The sequence below is a fragment of the Cinclus cinclus genome, chromosome 8, assembly GCF_963662255.1.
Source record: "Cinclus cinclus chromosome 8, bCinCin1.1, whole genome shotgun sequence".
In the NCBI taxonomy this organism is placed as follows: Eukaryota; Metazoa; Chordata; class Aves; order Passeriformes; family Cinclidae; genus Cinclus; species Cinclus cinclus.
Window position 1 is genome coordinate 12,940,416 of NC_085053.1, and position 16,401 is coordinate 12,956,816.

Genomic DNA, 16,401 nt, shown 5'->3' on the forward strand with positions numbered 1-16,401 from the left:
TTAAAGCTGGTTCTGTATAAAATGTCAATTGTATTTACTAATGCTGATTAATGATAATAAAGTTAAGGTTTGTATTATTTTGTAATAATCTGCATCTGTATAAAAGTGGATATCATTAAAAATTGTAAGAGAATTTGTCATTACGTTTACCAGCACTAATGCATAGATTTTCTTTGAATCAGACAACCTATGTGTACAAAACATTTAGTAGTAAACATAAAGACAACATGGTGAACAGCAGATTATTAAAAAATGGCAGTGTCACTTTCCCACTATAGTTCAATCCTGTAGTAATCCTAGCATAAAATTATGAAAATAACAAATCAAGCGTGTGAGAGGGTAGCACTCACATTTCAGCATCTGACTTGTGGTGGTATATTTGTGGTGCACTTTTTGTCCTTCACTGGAAATGATGCAAAGATGTTTTGATTTTTCTTTTCTTACTTATCCTTCTAAAATGTGGCATTGAATATCCAGAATTATTAATATCATGTGAAACCAACAAATTTAAGTGTTTGTCTTTTTGATTTTGGTCTAAAGGTCAACAAGTCTCTCCAGCTGCTCTGCCTGGATAATAATAGTTAAATGGAGTCAGTAATCTGGGTTTACTTTGCATTCCTGCTATGATGAAACCCCAGGCCTGAGACCTGTAATGTGCATTTCCCAAGAAACATTAGAACAAGGTTGATTAGGACAAGTGATATCCAAAGTCTTCAAAATTATCATTGAGACTCCTTGGCCTAGTGGGCCATGAAAAACCAGAGAGGGAAGAAAAGAGCAGCCTACAGCTACCTGAGAGGGTGTGACAAAGATGCTGCAAGAGTAAGTACAAAGAGGGAAAGATTATTGTCTGTCATGTCAGATGATACAGCAAGGGGCAAATTGTGGGCTCAGTGTTTCAAATTGTGCATTAGGAAAAGAATTCTCCAACAAGGTGATGCAGATCAGGAACGTGTTGTCTGGTGGAGCTCTGTACTCTCCATCTCTGGAGTTTTTAGGCAAGCAAAGCTGTGGCCAACCTCTGTTAGTGTTAGTCCCACTGCAGTGGGGCCTTCCAGCACCTGCCCTCCTGGAGTCACTTCTGACATCCATTTCTGTGCATCCACCCTGTTCAGATCCTAACCAAAGGCACTGTATTCTTTGTACCAGGAATAGGAAATGAGTACTGGATAAAAGGAAGCACAAGGACTTAGGTATTCACTTGCAGTGAGTTAATCAGTATGAATGAAGTCTCAAGTCAAAAGCAACTAATCTCCTATTCAAAGATCTCAGCCTTAGAACTATTAGCAAATATTGTAAAAGTTAATAGCATCCTGGCATATAACTATTTCTTATTAACTGTTCATACCTTCTAACCTCCAAAATAATAAAAAAAAAACTTTCTATCCCAGCATTTAAGCTCTAGGTTTGGGGAATTATTTGATTTTTTTTTTAGTTTATATTGAAGAAGGAATGTATATGTCTCTTGTGAGCACTGAGATCCAGATTTTGGTGGTTTAACTATTCAGATCATATGTAAAATGAACTTGCTTTGTGGTTCTTTTCTTACCTTTATTTTCATTTTCCTTCAGTTGTACTTGCTACAGTCTTTGCTGCTGGCTGTGCTTATGTTTATTGCCTGCAATTAGGAGGCAAATTTCATAAAAGCCTACATTGCCTCATTCAGAAGACGACAAAACTGTCAAAAACCAAAAGAAAAAGAACCCCAAAGCCCTGGTTACTCTGCAAAGATGAGAGCTGACTGCATGGCACAGTTAGATTTGCTCTGCTGTACCTTGGAAATGGGAAAGATGAGGCTGCTTTTTAATTGAAGTGCACAGCATAGCATGCTAATTCGCTGTTGCTCTGCCAGCAAGAAGCTTGAAGTATTTTAAATAAATGATGCCCCAAACAGAATTTGATTATATCTGTGTTCATGTGACATTCTACTATCAGCCTACAATAATATCCTGGTTAAGTATAATTCATTGAGTCCTGCAGGCAGTATTAGTTCTCGCTCTGCTCTCCTGTATCAGTTATTGCAACAAATTAATGTGAAGTACAGCAGAGTGGGGCTACACTGGGCTATAGCAGCAATGTGGACGGACATTGCTAGCCAAAATCCAGTACAAACCAGTGTGTCTGAGGTTCATGTTGGTGTTTGTGGTGGAGTTGCAGGATTCGGACGTCTCATTGTTCTCTTGCGTTGGCCACTTTCATCCATTTTGGCTGGTTCTTCAGAATATGATCCTGGCTCATCTCTGTGTCATTGTGTCTGCCACTGCCCTCTCTTGCTTTGGGGCATGTCTTGACCAAATGACCTCTTTCAGTCATGTTTCTCAGAATCCAAACTGTTTCAAAGTAAGTTCCATAAAAACCGGGTGACTGGGGAGAGGAAGGGAATTGCCTGCTGCCCAAGCAAATGAAGAGGAGCCTTGATATTTCAACTGAGAGAAAAGCTCAACAGAGGCAAGAAATTCAGTTGCTGAGAAGCAAGGATTCCTTGGTTGAGGGGGTGATGCTGTTACTCTGCGTGTGCAGGGATGTGCTGCACTGGGCATTGTTTTGCTGGGAGGAATTTGGGATGTACAGGGTAGGAAGGGATGCTGCTGATTTCCTGCTTCAATTCCTGCAAATGTAGACCTGAGCACACTTTTTCACAGGTCAGGAGATGAGTTGTGTGGTCTTATACTCATAGTCTCACACTGATCATGGTCCAACATCATCCTTTATGATAATTTGGTTTTGTTGATCAACCTCTTTGGATTGGTTTTTAATCTTGTCTGTTGTCAGATGTCTCTTTCTTTTCTTTTTCTATTCCTTCATTCTTTAGAAGCCTCCTCATAAACTGAGCCCTTTTGCTGAGTTGCTTTCGAAGTAAAAATTGATTCATGAGCTATTTCACTGGAAATCTGAGGAGAAAAAGCTTGCTGGCTTTATGGTCACTCCTGGGTAGGTGACATCATCCACCTTCCTCCAGTACCTGAGAATTCATTTCTTTTCTGTTACCATTGCAGGATTCAGGTATAATTAAACATTGGGATTTAAATGGATTTCTTGCACGTGTCCTTTATGTCCTCATATATTCCATGTTTTAAAAGGAGACAATACTTAATAATGAGGTACGACAGTTAATTGGTGTTTTGTCTAAAGAATTCTGCTTTTTATACACTCAAGGAGAAATGAATTGAAATGCAGAGTTTAATAAATTCATCATCAGAACTCTATTCTATAATTTCATATTGTGGTTTGACAACATTTAATCCACTGTTACTGCTTTGAAGCTTTTCTAATTGAATTACTCAAAAGACAAAATGGAAAATAGAAAGGAATTATAAATTCAGCAGTAATGTTAACAGTGCTACCAACTAGCTGAAAGTTTTTAATGACATGCTATGGCTGCTAATAAGGTTTTAAACACTGTTTAAGTGTGGTGACTTATATTTATGAAAGGAAGGCATTCTCTACAGAATGTATTTCCTTAGCAGATGTAGAAGTGATTCTGTTTCCTTGAAAATCATGAAGACATGAAAGCAATTTGAGTTTACACGTATTTTCAATCTTACTATGATGGAAGCATTTCTGCTGAAATTCACATTACGGGTGACAGATGTCACAATGTCAGTGACTTGGCACTGTTTGGCTGTTTTAATGACACTTCAGTAGCCTAACAGCAAAGAAGTATATAGTGAGTTCTTTCTGTAAAAGTACAACCCTTTTTTTTTTTTTTTCCCCAACTAAATAGCAACCTGTAGTTGTTCTTGAAATTGTATTTTAGTGCCCTGAGAAGTTTAGGATATGTGATTGCACTATAAGGCATTGCAGTTTTTTATAACCGTGATATCTGATAAACAGGATTTACTGGAAGGAAAGGCATCATCAACAAATAACTGTGCAGGTAAAATAAAATATTTTAAGATTGTTTATCTTGGTGCACATTAATAATTTTTTTCTTCAGTTTTATGCCGGTGTTTGACAAAGTTAATTAGCAATATTAACTAGTTTCTTCACTGCCTTCACGAGAGTTTTCAAGATTAGACTCATATTTCTTCAAATTTTGCCTCAGCTCCAAGGAAGGTTAGACAGTTTGCTGGGAAGCTTGCTCTGTACTGTAGGTCCAATCTGAATACATGCCCACTTGATGACCATTTTAAAACCGAGTGGCATATTCTTCTCAGAGCATGGGTTTTAAATTCCTAGTTTTGTGTTTCAGAGGTTTATGCTTTCGTTAATTATTTAGTGTTTTCTGCCTTATTATTATAGGAAGGGACAGAGCTTGCCTACCTGACCACAGGAGAAAGCTATTTGTAGCTGCAGCCTTCACATATTCGAGTTCTGTGCTTCCCTTTCAAATATTTCATGTATGATGTAAACCTAATCAAACCCTTATGCCTTCTAGCAGGTGACCTCTGCATGAACTAAAGAGCTGAAATATTATTTAATCATGCTGCATACCACTTTTTACAGTGCTATGAGCAACATTAGTTTGACTAGCTAGAAACAACCAATATAAAATATTTTGTTCTGTCAGGGGTAAAAAGGCATTTTTATTAGTCAACACTTTATGTGCACCAACAGTGTTAAATAAATCTTTCCAGTCAGTGTGTCCAAGAAGTTTACTGAAGGTAAATGTGCAGTTTTGTATTTTTCACTTGTAATATTTAAGTCCAGTTGATAGTGGAACAAATAACTTGGTAATTTGGACTGCTAATCTGTGCATCAACTTCTCAGGGCAACTATTGGTGATCTTTATTCTGAAAACCAAAGAAAATCATCTCCCTTAAATGCTTTTAATATTGCATTAAAATCAATAGCTGTAAATACACATTGCCAAAGTTTTAACAGACGTATCACAATGAAAAAAAAAAAGGACAGTTTTTCCTATCATATAAGGTAACTATAAAGAAATATGCAACGTCTTATAGTTAATTTTTCTAGCAGAAATTTTTCTAGCAGATGTTCCTTCTGGTTGCTTAGAATAACATTTTTAAATTAAAAATAAGTGAGACAAAACCCAAACATTCAGAATAAGAAAAAACATTATGGCTCAACCACCTACACAGAGGGAGGAATCAGTTTTCAAAATCAGTTTTCCTCTTTGTGCTGGGGAGAAAGCAAAAAGCTTTTCTGTAATCCAAAAAAATAGTAATTACAAAGCTGACTAAAGGCAGCAACCAACCTTTCAGTTGTGCTTGATTTTGACATCCCTCTAATTGTTGTTCTTGCTCCCAGTGCAAATACATTTTTTTAGTTTTCTGTACTGGTCAATCAAAAACCTCCAGTTCATTTTTGACCTTGTCCACATAAGGGGGGTTTTCAGTCACGAGGTGCGGCGCGATCACAGAAGGGATGTAGGAGTGTCACACTGCTAATAAGATGCCCAGAGAGGATCTCCCACACACCACTTTGATAAATGTGTTCTTGAGTTTGGATGCTGACCTATGTTAAAATGGGCAGCTTTTAGATTAGATATGTGAAAACCCATTGGAGTGGGTTCTTTTGTTTGGCTTATTTTTGTGTGGTTTTTGACATATGTTAAGCATCATTCGTTTGTGCAGCTCCAGTAGTATAGTACAATAAGAAATACTGTAACAAGTTACTTTTCCAATTTTTGTAATAAAGTGAGGCCATCAAAGGTTATTTTTCTTGTGGTTTTAGCACATTTCAAAGGTTCTAATTAAAGAGCTAACCTAGGGAGGAATAGCTGTTGTGATACTGAAGGAGAGTAAGAAAGAAAAGGGAGAAGGGTATCTGCTAAAATTGAAAAATTATTGAAATTCTGATTCTGTAGAAACCCTTTATGTGTCTTTTAAAGTTTATTTTGTTATATGCTTTTAAATTTAAAGTTTATTTTTTATGTACACCAATTTGCTCTTTCAGTTTTTCAAAGTAGCCTGAGAAGAGCCTTCCTTTGAGTAGTAGGAGCCTCAGTCCCTTGTTGGCTTTTCTCAATGCCCCCTGTTATCTCCCTCAGTAGAGACAGGGTCTCAGAGTTATGACTTCTCAGTTCAGCCATGACCAAAACCTGGACCTAATCCAGAGTGACTTGATTTAGCCCAGTGACACACTGGTATCACTGGAAGAAAAGGAGAATCTCAATTAGGCTCCCCTGAGTGGAACTTGCAGTGACAGATCTGAAGGAGCAGCTGATCAAATTTTGACACCTTGCTTGCAGCTTTATTTTAAATTAATAAAGTCCAAACGTCTAGGAATGGAGCTAGATGACAGAAGTTTTTTAGTTCTTATAACTTACCACAGGAAAAAGAAAGTTCAGACAGGTCTCTCAGTTCCTGCTTAGATTTTTACTTCGGCAAAAACATCTATGAATTGGGAGTCATGACTCTCTGTAAGGTTTTTGGTTTTTTCCCCCACTACATTGAAAGATAAAAATACAGTCTTTACATTGTCTTCAAGTAATAATGTTTTTGTCTAACTGATAAGTCTGAAACCAAAAGAACAAATGTAGTCTGCAGAAATGAATAGGAATTTTCCAGACTACACTTCTACATCTTAATATGCAGTATTTTGTAAGCAAAAATGTGCTTGTTTCACTAGTAGGACATGCGTAGTTATAAAAGTCATATGATATCTTTTCAGTCTAAAAATATTACAGTTTTTGCTCAAATTATAAAGAGAACATTTGGCTATGTAAAAACAACATAAATGTCTTCATTTACTCAGTAGACTTATTTTAAAAGACTTTTTTAAAGAAAGGAGCATTTTAAATTGTGTAAGAGAGTAGAAAATAAGTATGTCCTTGAATTAAACCAGTGAACAATCGTCACAATGCATATTGTTGCTATGGTAGTTTAGTTAAATGGTAACTATGTGGAATTTTCTTAATTTTTCTCATCTGAATCTCTGATCTTTTAGAAATGCTTCCAAAAACCGCACCTCTAAAATCTCCCTTCACATTGAAAAGACCTTTTGTTTCAAAGTGGAAGTTAATTAATAAAAGCTGAAGGCTTAGGTGGGATGAAACATTTTTATTCTCCTAGAACAAAATATGAAATTATTCATGTTTGGATGTTTTGAATTTTTATCCTGAATGGGATTTTCCTGTACTATTTTATAGAAGATATTTAATGGCATTTTGAATTTTAGGGGGTTGGTTTTTTTATTTGGCTATACTAGTACACTTTGGATCTTATGCCAAAAAGCAACGCAGTATTGACAGGGAAAGAGTCCTGAATTCTATCATTATCTCTAAAAGTTTATTTTGTGGCATTGGTTTCACATCACATCACATCATGGATTCTTGCTGGAGGGGTATAAGCTCTCAACAAGTAGCTGCATTTTTGTGAAGCTGACCAGGCTAACCCAAAGCCTCTGATGTAATTTAGGCCAGTTTTTTTTAATTTTTCCTAATATGTATAGATAGCTTCACATACAACCATGAAAACTGCTATTCCTGCCTTAGGTTAAACTGCTTCATTTCTTTCTTTTTGACAGCTGCGGTCAATAGATGGTGACCAAAAGCTGTCAAATTTCCTGAGAAATGAGGAAGAATTTTTTTCCTCCAGATGAGAAGCGAAGAGTTATTCATCTTCTATCCTGGGAAATCCTTCCCTTATTTTGACAGGCTTTAAACAAATTGTTAGCTCTAATTAAGTTTGAAATGGGACAGATGCACAACCTAAACTGCTTCTTTCTAGGATATAAGAAGGCAATAAAATTAACCATGAGATTCTGCAGTGGTGACTCTTGCTATAGTGATTGACTGTAATTCTGTATGTAGGTACTGTGGAAATTTCGTGTAGGTTTAGAGACAGTTTTATGAAGACAATGTTGGGCCTCTCATAGAAGGAAGGGGAAGAGATAGCTATGTAAAGGATAAATAGTAAAATACATGTACAGATGTAAAGTCAGGATTTTGACTGAGAAAGGTTGCATTTTCATTCTTTCCACTACTGAACGAGTCCTTGTCCTGTTCTTAGTGAGACAGAGATGCCACCATTATTTAGGGACAGCCTGAAGATTGCAAATATGGTCCATTTTCTGTAGTACTAATTAGATAAGATTAACTAATGTCCTCTACTGAGTGTTAACCTTTCTTGTGAAGTTCTTGGGGAAAATTCTGAACAGGTTTGTTTGGGCTTTTTTAGTGATGTCTTTCAGACTGCTATTTGTATTCTCTATATATGCACACATGTATATGTACATGCACTCACACACATGCTTCCCAAGGATAAACACATTTGTTACCCTAAAGTAGTTGTAATTCTATCTTTTTGCATAATTCAAATGCTCTGAAAATCTATTTAAATCCAAGTATTAAAAATATTTGTCTTGTTAATGTGTAAAGTATCTCGTGGTTTAAGGTAGTCCAGAGAATCAAGTGCAGTTTTCTGCCAGACAAATGTTGTCAAGTCCTTACACAAATGACTTTTGCAGAACTGGGCACCAAAGCAAGGTGAGTTGTAGGAGGTGCACCTCAGGCTATCTGACTCTCCCCTCTCCATTTATTGAACAGGTATAATTGTAATTCTCTGCCTCAGAGTGGTGTTCTGAATACAGTGTAAAGATTATGCAGTAGTGCAAAATCTTATAGTGCAAAAAGGAAGGCCCTGAAAGAACACTGAAAATAGGTCACAATAAAAATTTGCAAAAATCTGCAGTCAGACATTTCCGTGGTAATCTCATCATGGTTTTGTTTCTTTCCGTGAAACACAAGAAGAGGTGACCTACTCTGTGCACAGCATTTCACACTGCTTTTTAAACATGCAGGATGTATCTGCCTTGGGGGTGATAGGACAGGGGATTCATCTCATTACTGATGCCAAATTCAATCACTAGACAACTTGCTGCTTTAATTTCTGAGGACTTATAGTTATGGTTGTAGTTAAGCTTATCATGTGATCATTTAGAAAAAGAAGGTGAATAGTTGTTTTTCCTCTAGTATATCTACCCATTGGCAATGAGTAGTTAGGATTAAAAGCTTCATCTTGCCCAAGGCTATAATGAATATTCAGGAAAAATGATTCTGTACTGTTGCTTAGGGAAGTAAAAAGACAACCCCTGTAACATTCAAATCTCCTGTGCCTTTGGAATAAACAAGCATTATTTGATTAACAGGAAGACAGAAGACATGCTGATGTACAGCTTATACCAAAAGAGACTTTATATGGTATTAAATTACCAACAGATTCTTTTAGTACAGTTCATGAATCAATATTATGTTTTAGCCAATGATAATTTTTCCAAACTTTTATTTAGATGGAGTTTGTTTAAAAAAATTTTAAATACAGAAGATAAAGTGTGCTGGCAATGGATGTTACAGTCCATTGGAGCATTTGTTCATTCTTCTGGATTGACAAACAGTGCAAAATTATGCTATGCATTCTGTTACAATCACAATGTATTGTTATTAATGAGAGAACCAACAAACCCAGTTATGTGTAATGGAAGAAGGTAATTTTTAGCAACATGGTAGACTCTGAACCAAAAGCAGTACAATCCTCTATTAAATTAAGCAGAATAATGTAATATTTAGTTCATATTGTTGGTTTCGTGAATACAAATGCCCAGCTGTTTCTACAGCTAGTAACATTTTACATATCAAGCCTTTTAGAAAATATTTCTTGACTATGCAGGCTTCATCAACCACTTTATCAATGATAGAAGCTGCAGGCAGTTTCATGAACTTAGATGTGGGTGAAAAAATATTTATATTGTATTAGCACTGACAGTATGTTATATAATGTGATTTACAGGCCTCAAGTTTCATTCTTTCAAAGGTTACATGCTGATCCTTGAATGTTTTACAAATCTAAGAAAGAACTGGAAAAAGCAGTTTGTGAATTTGGGTCAGTCTTTCAGAAATCCAAGTAGATGGGAGGTCCTCAATCAGTCAAATGAATTAGGCAAAATTAAGCCTGTACATAACCTATTCAATACTCGTTCTTGGTATCATGCTACTCACTTTGCTAAATTTGTGCCTGAATTTAAAACTTCACTGAATGGAATAAATTAATATTCTCAGAAATCTGAAGTTTTGGACTGAATTTCTTTAGTCAATGATTGTATTTAGAAGTGAATTCTCTATTTCTAATCACTTCAGTGTTTCTCAAAATTGTGTTCTTGTGTGACCTCTGCAAATTTGTCTTAGTCTAAAGGTGAGCAAGCTTCTATAAGAGAGGTTGTGCACCCTCCAGGGAACTTCCCACACATTATACAAATGTTGTTTATTCATTTCCTATGAAAATTTTGTGTCCAGTGACATCAATATCTTCTGATTTCAGCCATCTGATTGCTTAGAATGCATTTTTACAGGAAGTAGTATAGTAGGGAATTGCAAAATTTATGAATTAACAAATCACTTCTCTTAATTATCGTAATGAAGACGTGAGTTAAAACAAAACCAGGTGAGGATGTTCCCCTTTGCAAAAACATTAGTTGTCTGTAGAGCACAAAAGCTCTGGTATTCTCAGGCAGTGACTTCATGACAGAAATCCCTCTGGCAGCAGGGATGCTCGGGCTGTGAGCACTGGGCACTCCCAGTGTGGATCTCTGATATTCCCTGCTGCACCAGCAGGAGCCTGAGCAGGAGGGTCTGGAGGCAGAGCAAGGAGAGGAGGAGGGGGAGGGTGGAAGAATGGATCATTGGGATGTTCCAGCATAACTCCATTGTAGGACTCACACTGTCAAGGGAAGCAGTGAGATACATCCTGTGTGTGCATCTTTTAGGTGTGGCAGAAGGGTAAATGACATTTTTTAAAGTTAGCCAGCATTGTCTTCATACAATATTTATTTATTTATTTATTTATTTATTTATTTAATGTGCAGATTAATTGGATAAAGCATAATGGAAAGAAAAACCTGTTTCAATTCAGACAAATTTAATGGGAATTCTAATTTTATTTTGTATAAAATTCATCACCTTTCCAATTTCTATCAGTAACTCTCTCACTATGCAAAAAAGCATTGTTTTAAATTTTGTTTCATATTTTCAATGTTTACTCGCTAAACATTCTTCCCCTTCCCCCCCCTGCCCCCCTGGAATATTAAATTAAATAGGATGAAAGATTTTACCTCCTTCACTTGAATTTTCAAATTATTTTCCTATTAATTTACCTGTGATTTTTATGGGGTCCAAAAATGGGGAATTTTCCAAGGCTGTTAAAAGTGAGCCTTTTGAAAGGGCTTTTTCTAATCATATGCTGTGAAATCAGATATTTAAACTGTTTACTAGCATAAGAAATAGAAGACCATTCCATTGCATTAACTGCATTAATCTTGGTGCGTGAGGAGTAGAACTGATTGAAAGTAAAGATCTTTACTTACTCTCAGGGGAAAAAAACCCCAAACAATTATTGTTTACAGTGAGACAAACTATTTAAATTGTCTTAGGTAGGATGCAAACTGGACTTTACGAAAGACATCTCCCAAAAAGTTATTCAATGTGGTTTAAAATAATTGTATATTTTAAGGCATTATTGTGTTGGAGTAAGAATTTTTATGGCAGCACTGTAAGCACATTGAAGTGAGCATAATGAGTTATGTGATGCCAAATCCTGAACATTATCACAAGGATTTCTAAGGAGAAGAATTAACATAAAGGATATACAATTCATGTCTTCTAGAGGGTCTCTCATTTCTGCATTGGGCCTCAAGGAAATTCAAAGCAGAAACAAAAGTCAAAACTGCAGCTACTTTCATAGTGCCAGTGCAGCGTTTCATACATATTTCATGGCAGCTGCATGGGTGGGAGATCACCGTTTTTATTTGGATGCCAGAGCTAAGTCTTAGGATTTTACTATTCATGCCAAGCACTGTGTACTTTCTAGGAACACAGCCTGTGGGGTTTTTGTTTGTATTTACCCATTGGTGTAAAATGGAGAAAGAACAAGGGGATATTTCCTGTGTGTTCACTAAACCGGCAACCTTGGTGTCTACTGGATTGTTTTAAATTAAATTTCATTTAGTCTCGTCCCATTCTCAGTTAATACATAGCAATGCAGCTTTCTGAGTTTTTACAATATCCCAGTGGGAGAAGATTATTCATATATGACAGATTTAGTTATCCAAGAGAGTGATAAGGACTTAGTAAATGCAAATAATTGCTCCAGTACCGATTAACCTACCCACAGGTAATACTTGTGCTAAATCTTGTAATGGCACCATTCAGTTTTTAACCAGAACTTGCAACACATTCTACATTCATCAGTATTGTACATTTTAAGGTATTTGTTGAAGAGCATTATGAATTGCCCACAGATAAATAAAACAAGAGTTACATTGACAAGAACCCTTGTATGTGCTAGATTCTGGTGTTAGTTCCACAGTGCTGTCCCTGGTGGGAAGGGTAGTTGATTACTGTCTACATGAGATGTATTCCATACGGGCAGTAAATGACTGGAAATCAGGAAAAGCCAACACTCGAAAATTTCGATTTCTGGCTTTAGCAGAGAAGATTTTGATCTTTCATTTACACTATGGCCATCCCAAGATATTTTCAGAGCTCAGAAATGCTGAATTGCATTCTGATATCCCTGCAACCTCGATTCATCCTTGTTCTGATCAAGGTATAATCAGACAATGCTTCAGGTTCACATTATTTTATAGGACACTGCTTGTTTTTATTGCACCTTATGTGGAGTGAGTCATTAAAACTGGAAAGTAATTTTTAAAATAAATGGGTAAAATAGTCTCTGTCATCCAAAATGGTATTTTACTCTCTCTGGAAAGGGAATATTTTGTGATATCTTTGTCCTCTGGGGGAAAAGAAAAATCCTTTTTTCACAGATTAACCTTTCTGTAGTGGATTTGCAGTTACTTGGTGTGTCTGAAGTAAGTTAACTAATGAGATGTTGTTCAGTTCTGATGTGCAATTTCACAAAATTGCAGCATTGCCACTTAGAGCAAAGTTTTCTATTTCCTTATTATATCTTTTGTTCATATTGCTTTTAATTATGTTCTATATTTATCTGGCCTATTTGAACAGGATCCAGAGCTGGTACGGAACATCTGTCGCTGGGTTAGACAAGCTGTTCACATTCCTTTCTTTGCCAAACTGACCCCAAATGTCACTGATATTGTGAAAATTGCAATGGCTGCGCAGGAAGGTGAGTGACTCCAGTGCACAAGTTGTGCAGATTTACTAATTTGCTGTGTGGGGTAAGATAGGAACGTTGCTGGAATAACAGATAACAGCAGAAACTAATGTGAAAATATTTTGTTCGATGTATTTGGGACAAGCACAGTGGTCAAAAGTTTCCTGATTTTGTTCGTGCATCTAGAATAGAGCAATGTATGAAGAAAACCATGTTAGACTGTTAAAGATAAATGGTATAATGTTTCCCTGCATGCTCTTACTTCTGTCATATTTATGTTTACCATGCCACTGTAAATCCCCCTATTCCTGTGTTTACTAGTGAAAATGATGTGTGTTCTAACAAAAATACACTACTTGAAGGTATATTTTTTATTAGAACTTAAAGTACAACATGGCAGCAAATAAGTTTGCAAGTAGGTGTATTAGTCCATCATTTAGAACCATGATAATTGTTTCTTTGTCTCATTGCTTCTTTTGTCCTGCTGCACAGAAGCTGGGAGGAGGTGGCCACTGTTTTGGGGTATCTTTAGGTGTTGAACAGGTGCTGTAGCAAGTTCTGTCCCACACAGCTGAAGGGCAGAGGTCTGCCTGTCAGCCTCCACATTTCCACATGCTGTCTTATAGCCCTTGCAGCTTTTTCAGCTGATGCAGCCTGCCTTAAAGCCAGTGCTAAATTTATTAGTCCAGGATCAGTCACAAGGACCTTTTTGTGCATCATCCCCTTGTAGTTTGTTGCTTTTGCTCTCCAGCTGTTTATTTGAATTCCTAGTTATTTCAGAGTTTCACAGGTTTTCTTTTGTATTTTATCCTCTCTTGTTCTTATACATGATTTAACAAAAAGCGACTGACCTTTTCTTTCACAGGTGGTGCAGATGGTGTTACAGCCACCAACACCGTGTCAGGACTGATGGGACTGAAAGCAGACAGCACACCTTGGCCAGCAGTTGGTCGAGGGCTGAGGACCACATATGGTGGCATGTCAGGTAGGTGTTGCCCTTTTTGATGCATGGTACTTCCTTGGAGGCTTTCAAAACATCAGGAGGTCCTTGTAGTGGGCTAGAATATCATGTCTGCAGTCGCACCGAGTCCTTAAAGCTCACTGCTGGTCAATGTTTCTGAGTCATGACAGATGGAACAGATTAAGTGTGAAGGCTCTTGGGTTGCCCTTTCCTTAATGGTAAAGCACTGCATCAGAATACTGTGATAGGGTCACTGGAGAGGGAAGGAAATCTCTTCCCTCGTGACCCTCGCTTTTCCTCAAATTTTTCATCCTGTCACAATTGTCAGGCCCCACGTTAGACAGAGGCTAATGAAAGGGCATCGCAGGGGGAAATATCAACAATCCAAATGCAGTGTATGCTTCATAGCCCAATCTCCAGCTTTCCTCCCTCGTTCCCACTAAGTGCACCTTTTCCAGAGAGGCTTCTTCCTCCTCTTCCCACAGTGGTAAAAATGATAGACAGTATTAGGCAAATATATGCATATTTTTGTAGCCTATTTCTCAAGATTTACAAGAATATCTTGTGTAGCCCATATTTTCAAGTCCTGCTTCAGAGTTTAATTTTCAAACCAGCTGCAAAACTTTTACACTCCAGTTCAGTGCCGGTGCACACTAATGTATAAATCTATTGACCCTGTGAACTCTGTTGCTGTGACAACACAAACTTGGCCCTGCAAAGACAATACTGTGAGCTTCTTGGCTTTACTGGTATGGAGATTAGTCTCCTTGGTGATGGAGGGAGCAGTAAATATACATAAAAGAAGTAATAGCATCCTCCCAATTGAGTCAAACGTTATTCTATTGGACCCACCTCCTACCTCACCCCAAAAATGTAATCAGAGGAGACCAGACAGGCAAAAATATGCTTATTTTATGTGACTGGTGTTATCCTTAGAGAACCATAGGAAATGTAGCAAAAGATGACTTTTAAACAAACTTTAATTCAGATGAGTGTGTTCAGTGGCAAATTGCGTTATTGCCTTAGATAACTACATAGAATTTGGAATTTTTTAGAGAATGCTGAAAAGTAAGAAAGTGATAACAATCAGAAAAAATCATTATGCCTATCGCATAATGGTTTCACAGTGACAGTCCAATAAGATGTTATATTTTAATATTATGCAAAATGGGAGGAAGAGGGGAGCAAGAAGAGAACAGCTACAGCCCATTTCAATTTCTCTAGCCTGCCATGTTGACAGGAAAAGAATAAAGGAGGTCACAGTGGTGCTGTGCATTAAAAATTAATAAAAGAACTATTGCAGTAGTATTTTATATAAGTAACACCATTCACATTTTCTCATTTAAGTTGCAATTTGTGAATATTCCTTCCTACCATAATTCTGTCTGATAAAATCTATAAAATGGCTGCATTATGAGAAGTGTGTCTGTGTCACAAATTTGAAACATGTATGTAGTACAAATTACAGTGGCACCTGCATGCCCAGCTGTGAGGATGTACCAGCACTTCTGTGGTTTATAATACTAAATGGACCTGAGGAAAAGTTCGTTCTTTATTTTATTTATATATGGGTTTGTATGTGCGTGAGTTTGAATTTTTTTCCTGAAGTTTTATATTTATCAGAGGAGAGAGAAAATGGCATTTCAGGACACACCATTACCTATGACGCAAATCTGCTTATTTAAAAAATAAATGTAATATACTGGAAGTGCTGTCAATTTATTATGTTTTGAAAGAATCATCACTGGGTCCCAATCCCACAACTCCTTGCACAAAATAAAGCCATGGAGCCAATAAAGTCAGTAGCTCAGCAGCATGTTGCAATACTTTCTGCTCAGTGGTCAGGTATAGCAGTACACAAATTCCCAAAAGCAGGAAAGCAATTTTAAATCAGGAGAGCTAGCATGCTTACAAGAAGACAAAAGGTGGGAGAGCGTGTCAGAGCAAGGGGCAGGGTGGCCATACTTCTGTTCTGGCTGTGCCACAGCGGAGACGTGTGGCCTGCAGCCAGGCACTTGACCTTTCCGTGCTCTATTTCTCCTGTCTGTGGAATGGCAGGAACACCACTTACATGCCTACAGGCTTGGTGGGAAGTGCTCTGTGGTCTTGGCATGAAAGTTACTTCACAGCGTAACATATTGGGTTTCTATTTTGATGTGCGTAAATTTGTTTTATTTTATTATCTGATAGAGTCAGTAAGTGTTTGCTGTTTTTTCCAAATAATTCCTCTCAAGAGAGAATTAATTTTTGAAGTGAAAGACAGCGCTATTATGGAAGCAATAAGTCTGTTTCATTTTGAGCATGTTTTCCCAAAGCACAGCTGGTTCATTGTTGTTCCGTCGTGCACAAACCTAGGGCAGATACAGCACGCAGCCAAGCTGGGTCAGGTTTTCTGGATTTTTCCATGTG

General features: G+C 37.2%; 1 protein-coding gene across 1 annotated transcript in view; it reads left to right on the forward strand.

Moving 5' to 3' along the window:
- The window catches only part of DPYD (dihydropyrimidine dehydrogenase), a 318,409-nt gene that overhangs the window by 216,440 nt on the left and 85,568 nt on the right, over nt 1–16,401 (forward strand). Inside the window, exons 16-17 of the mRNA XM_062497926.1 lie at nt 12,923–13,043; nt 13,897–14,016. Coding sequence (XP_062353910.1) covers nt 12,923–13,043; nt 13,897–14,016 — 241 coding nt within the window. The remainder of the gene's footprint in view (nt 1–12,922; nt 13,044–13,896; nt 14,017–16,401) is intronic.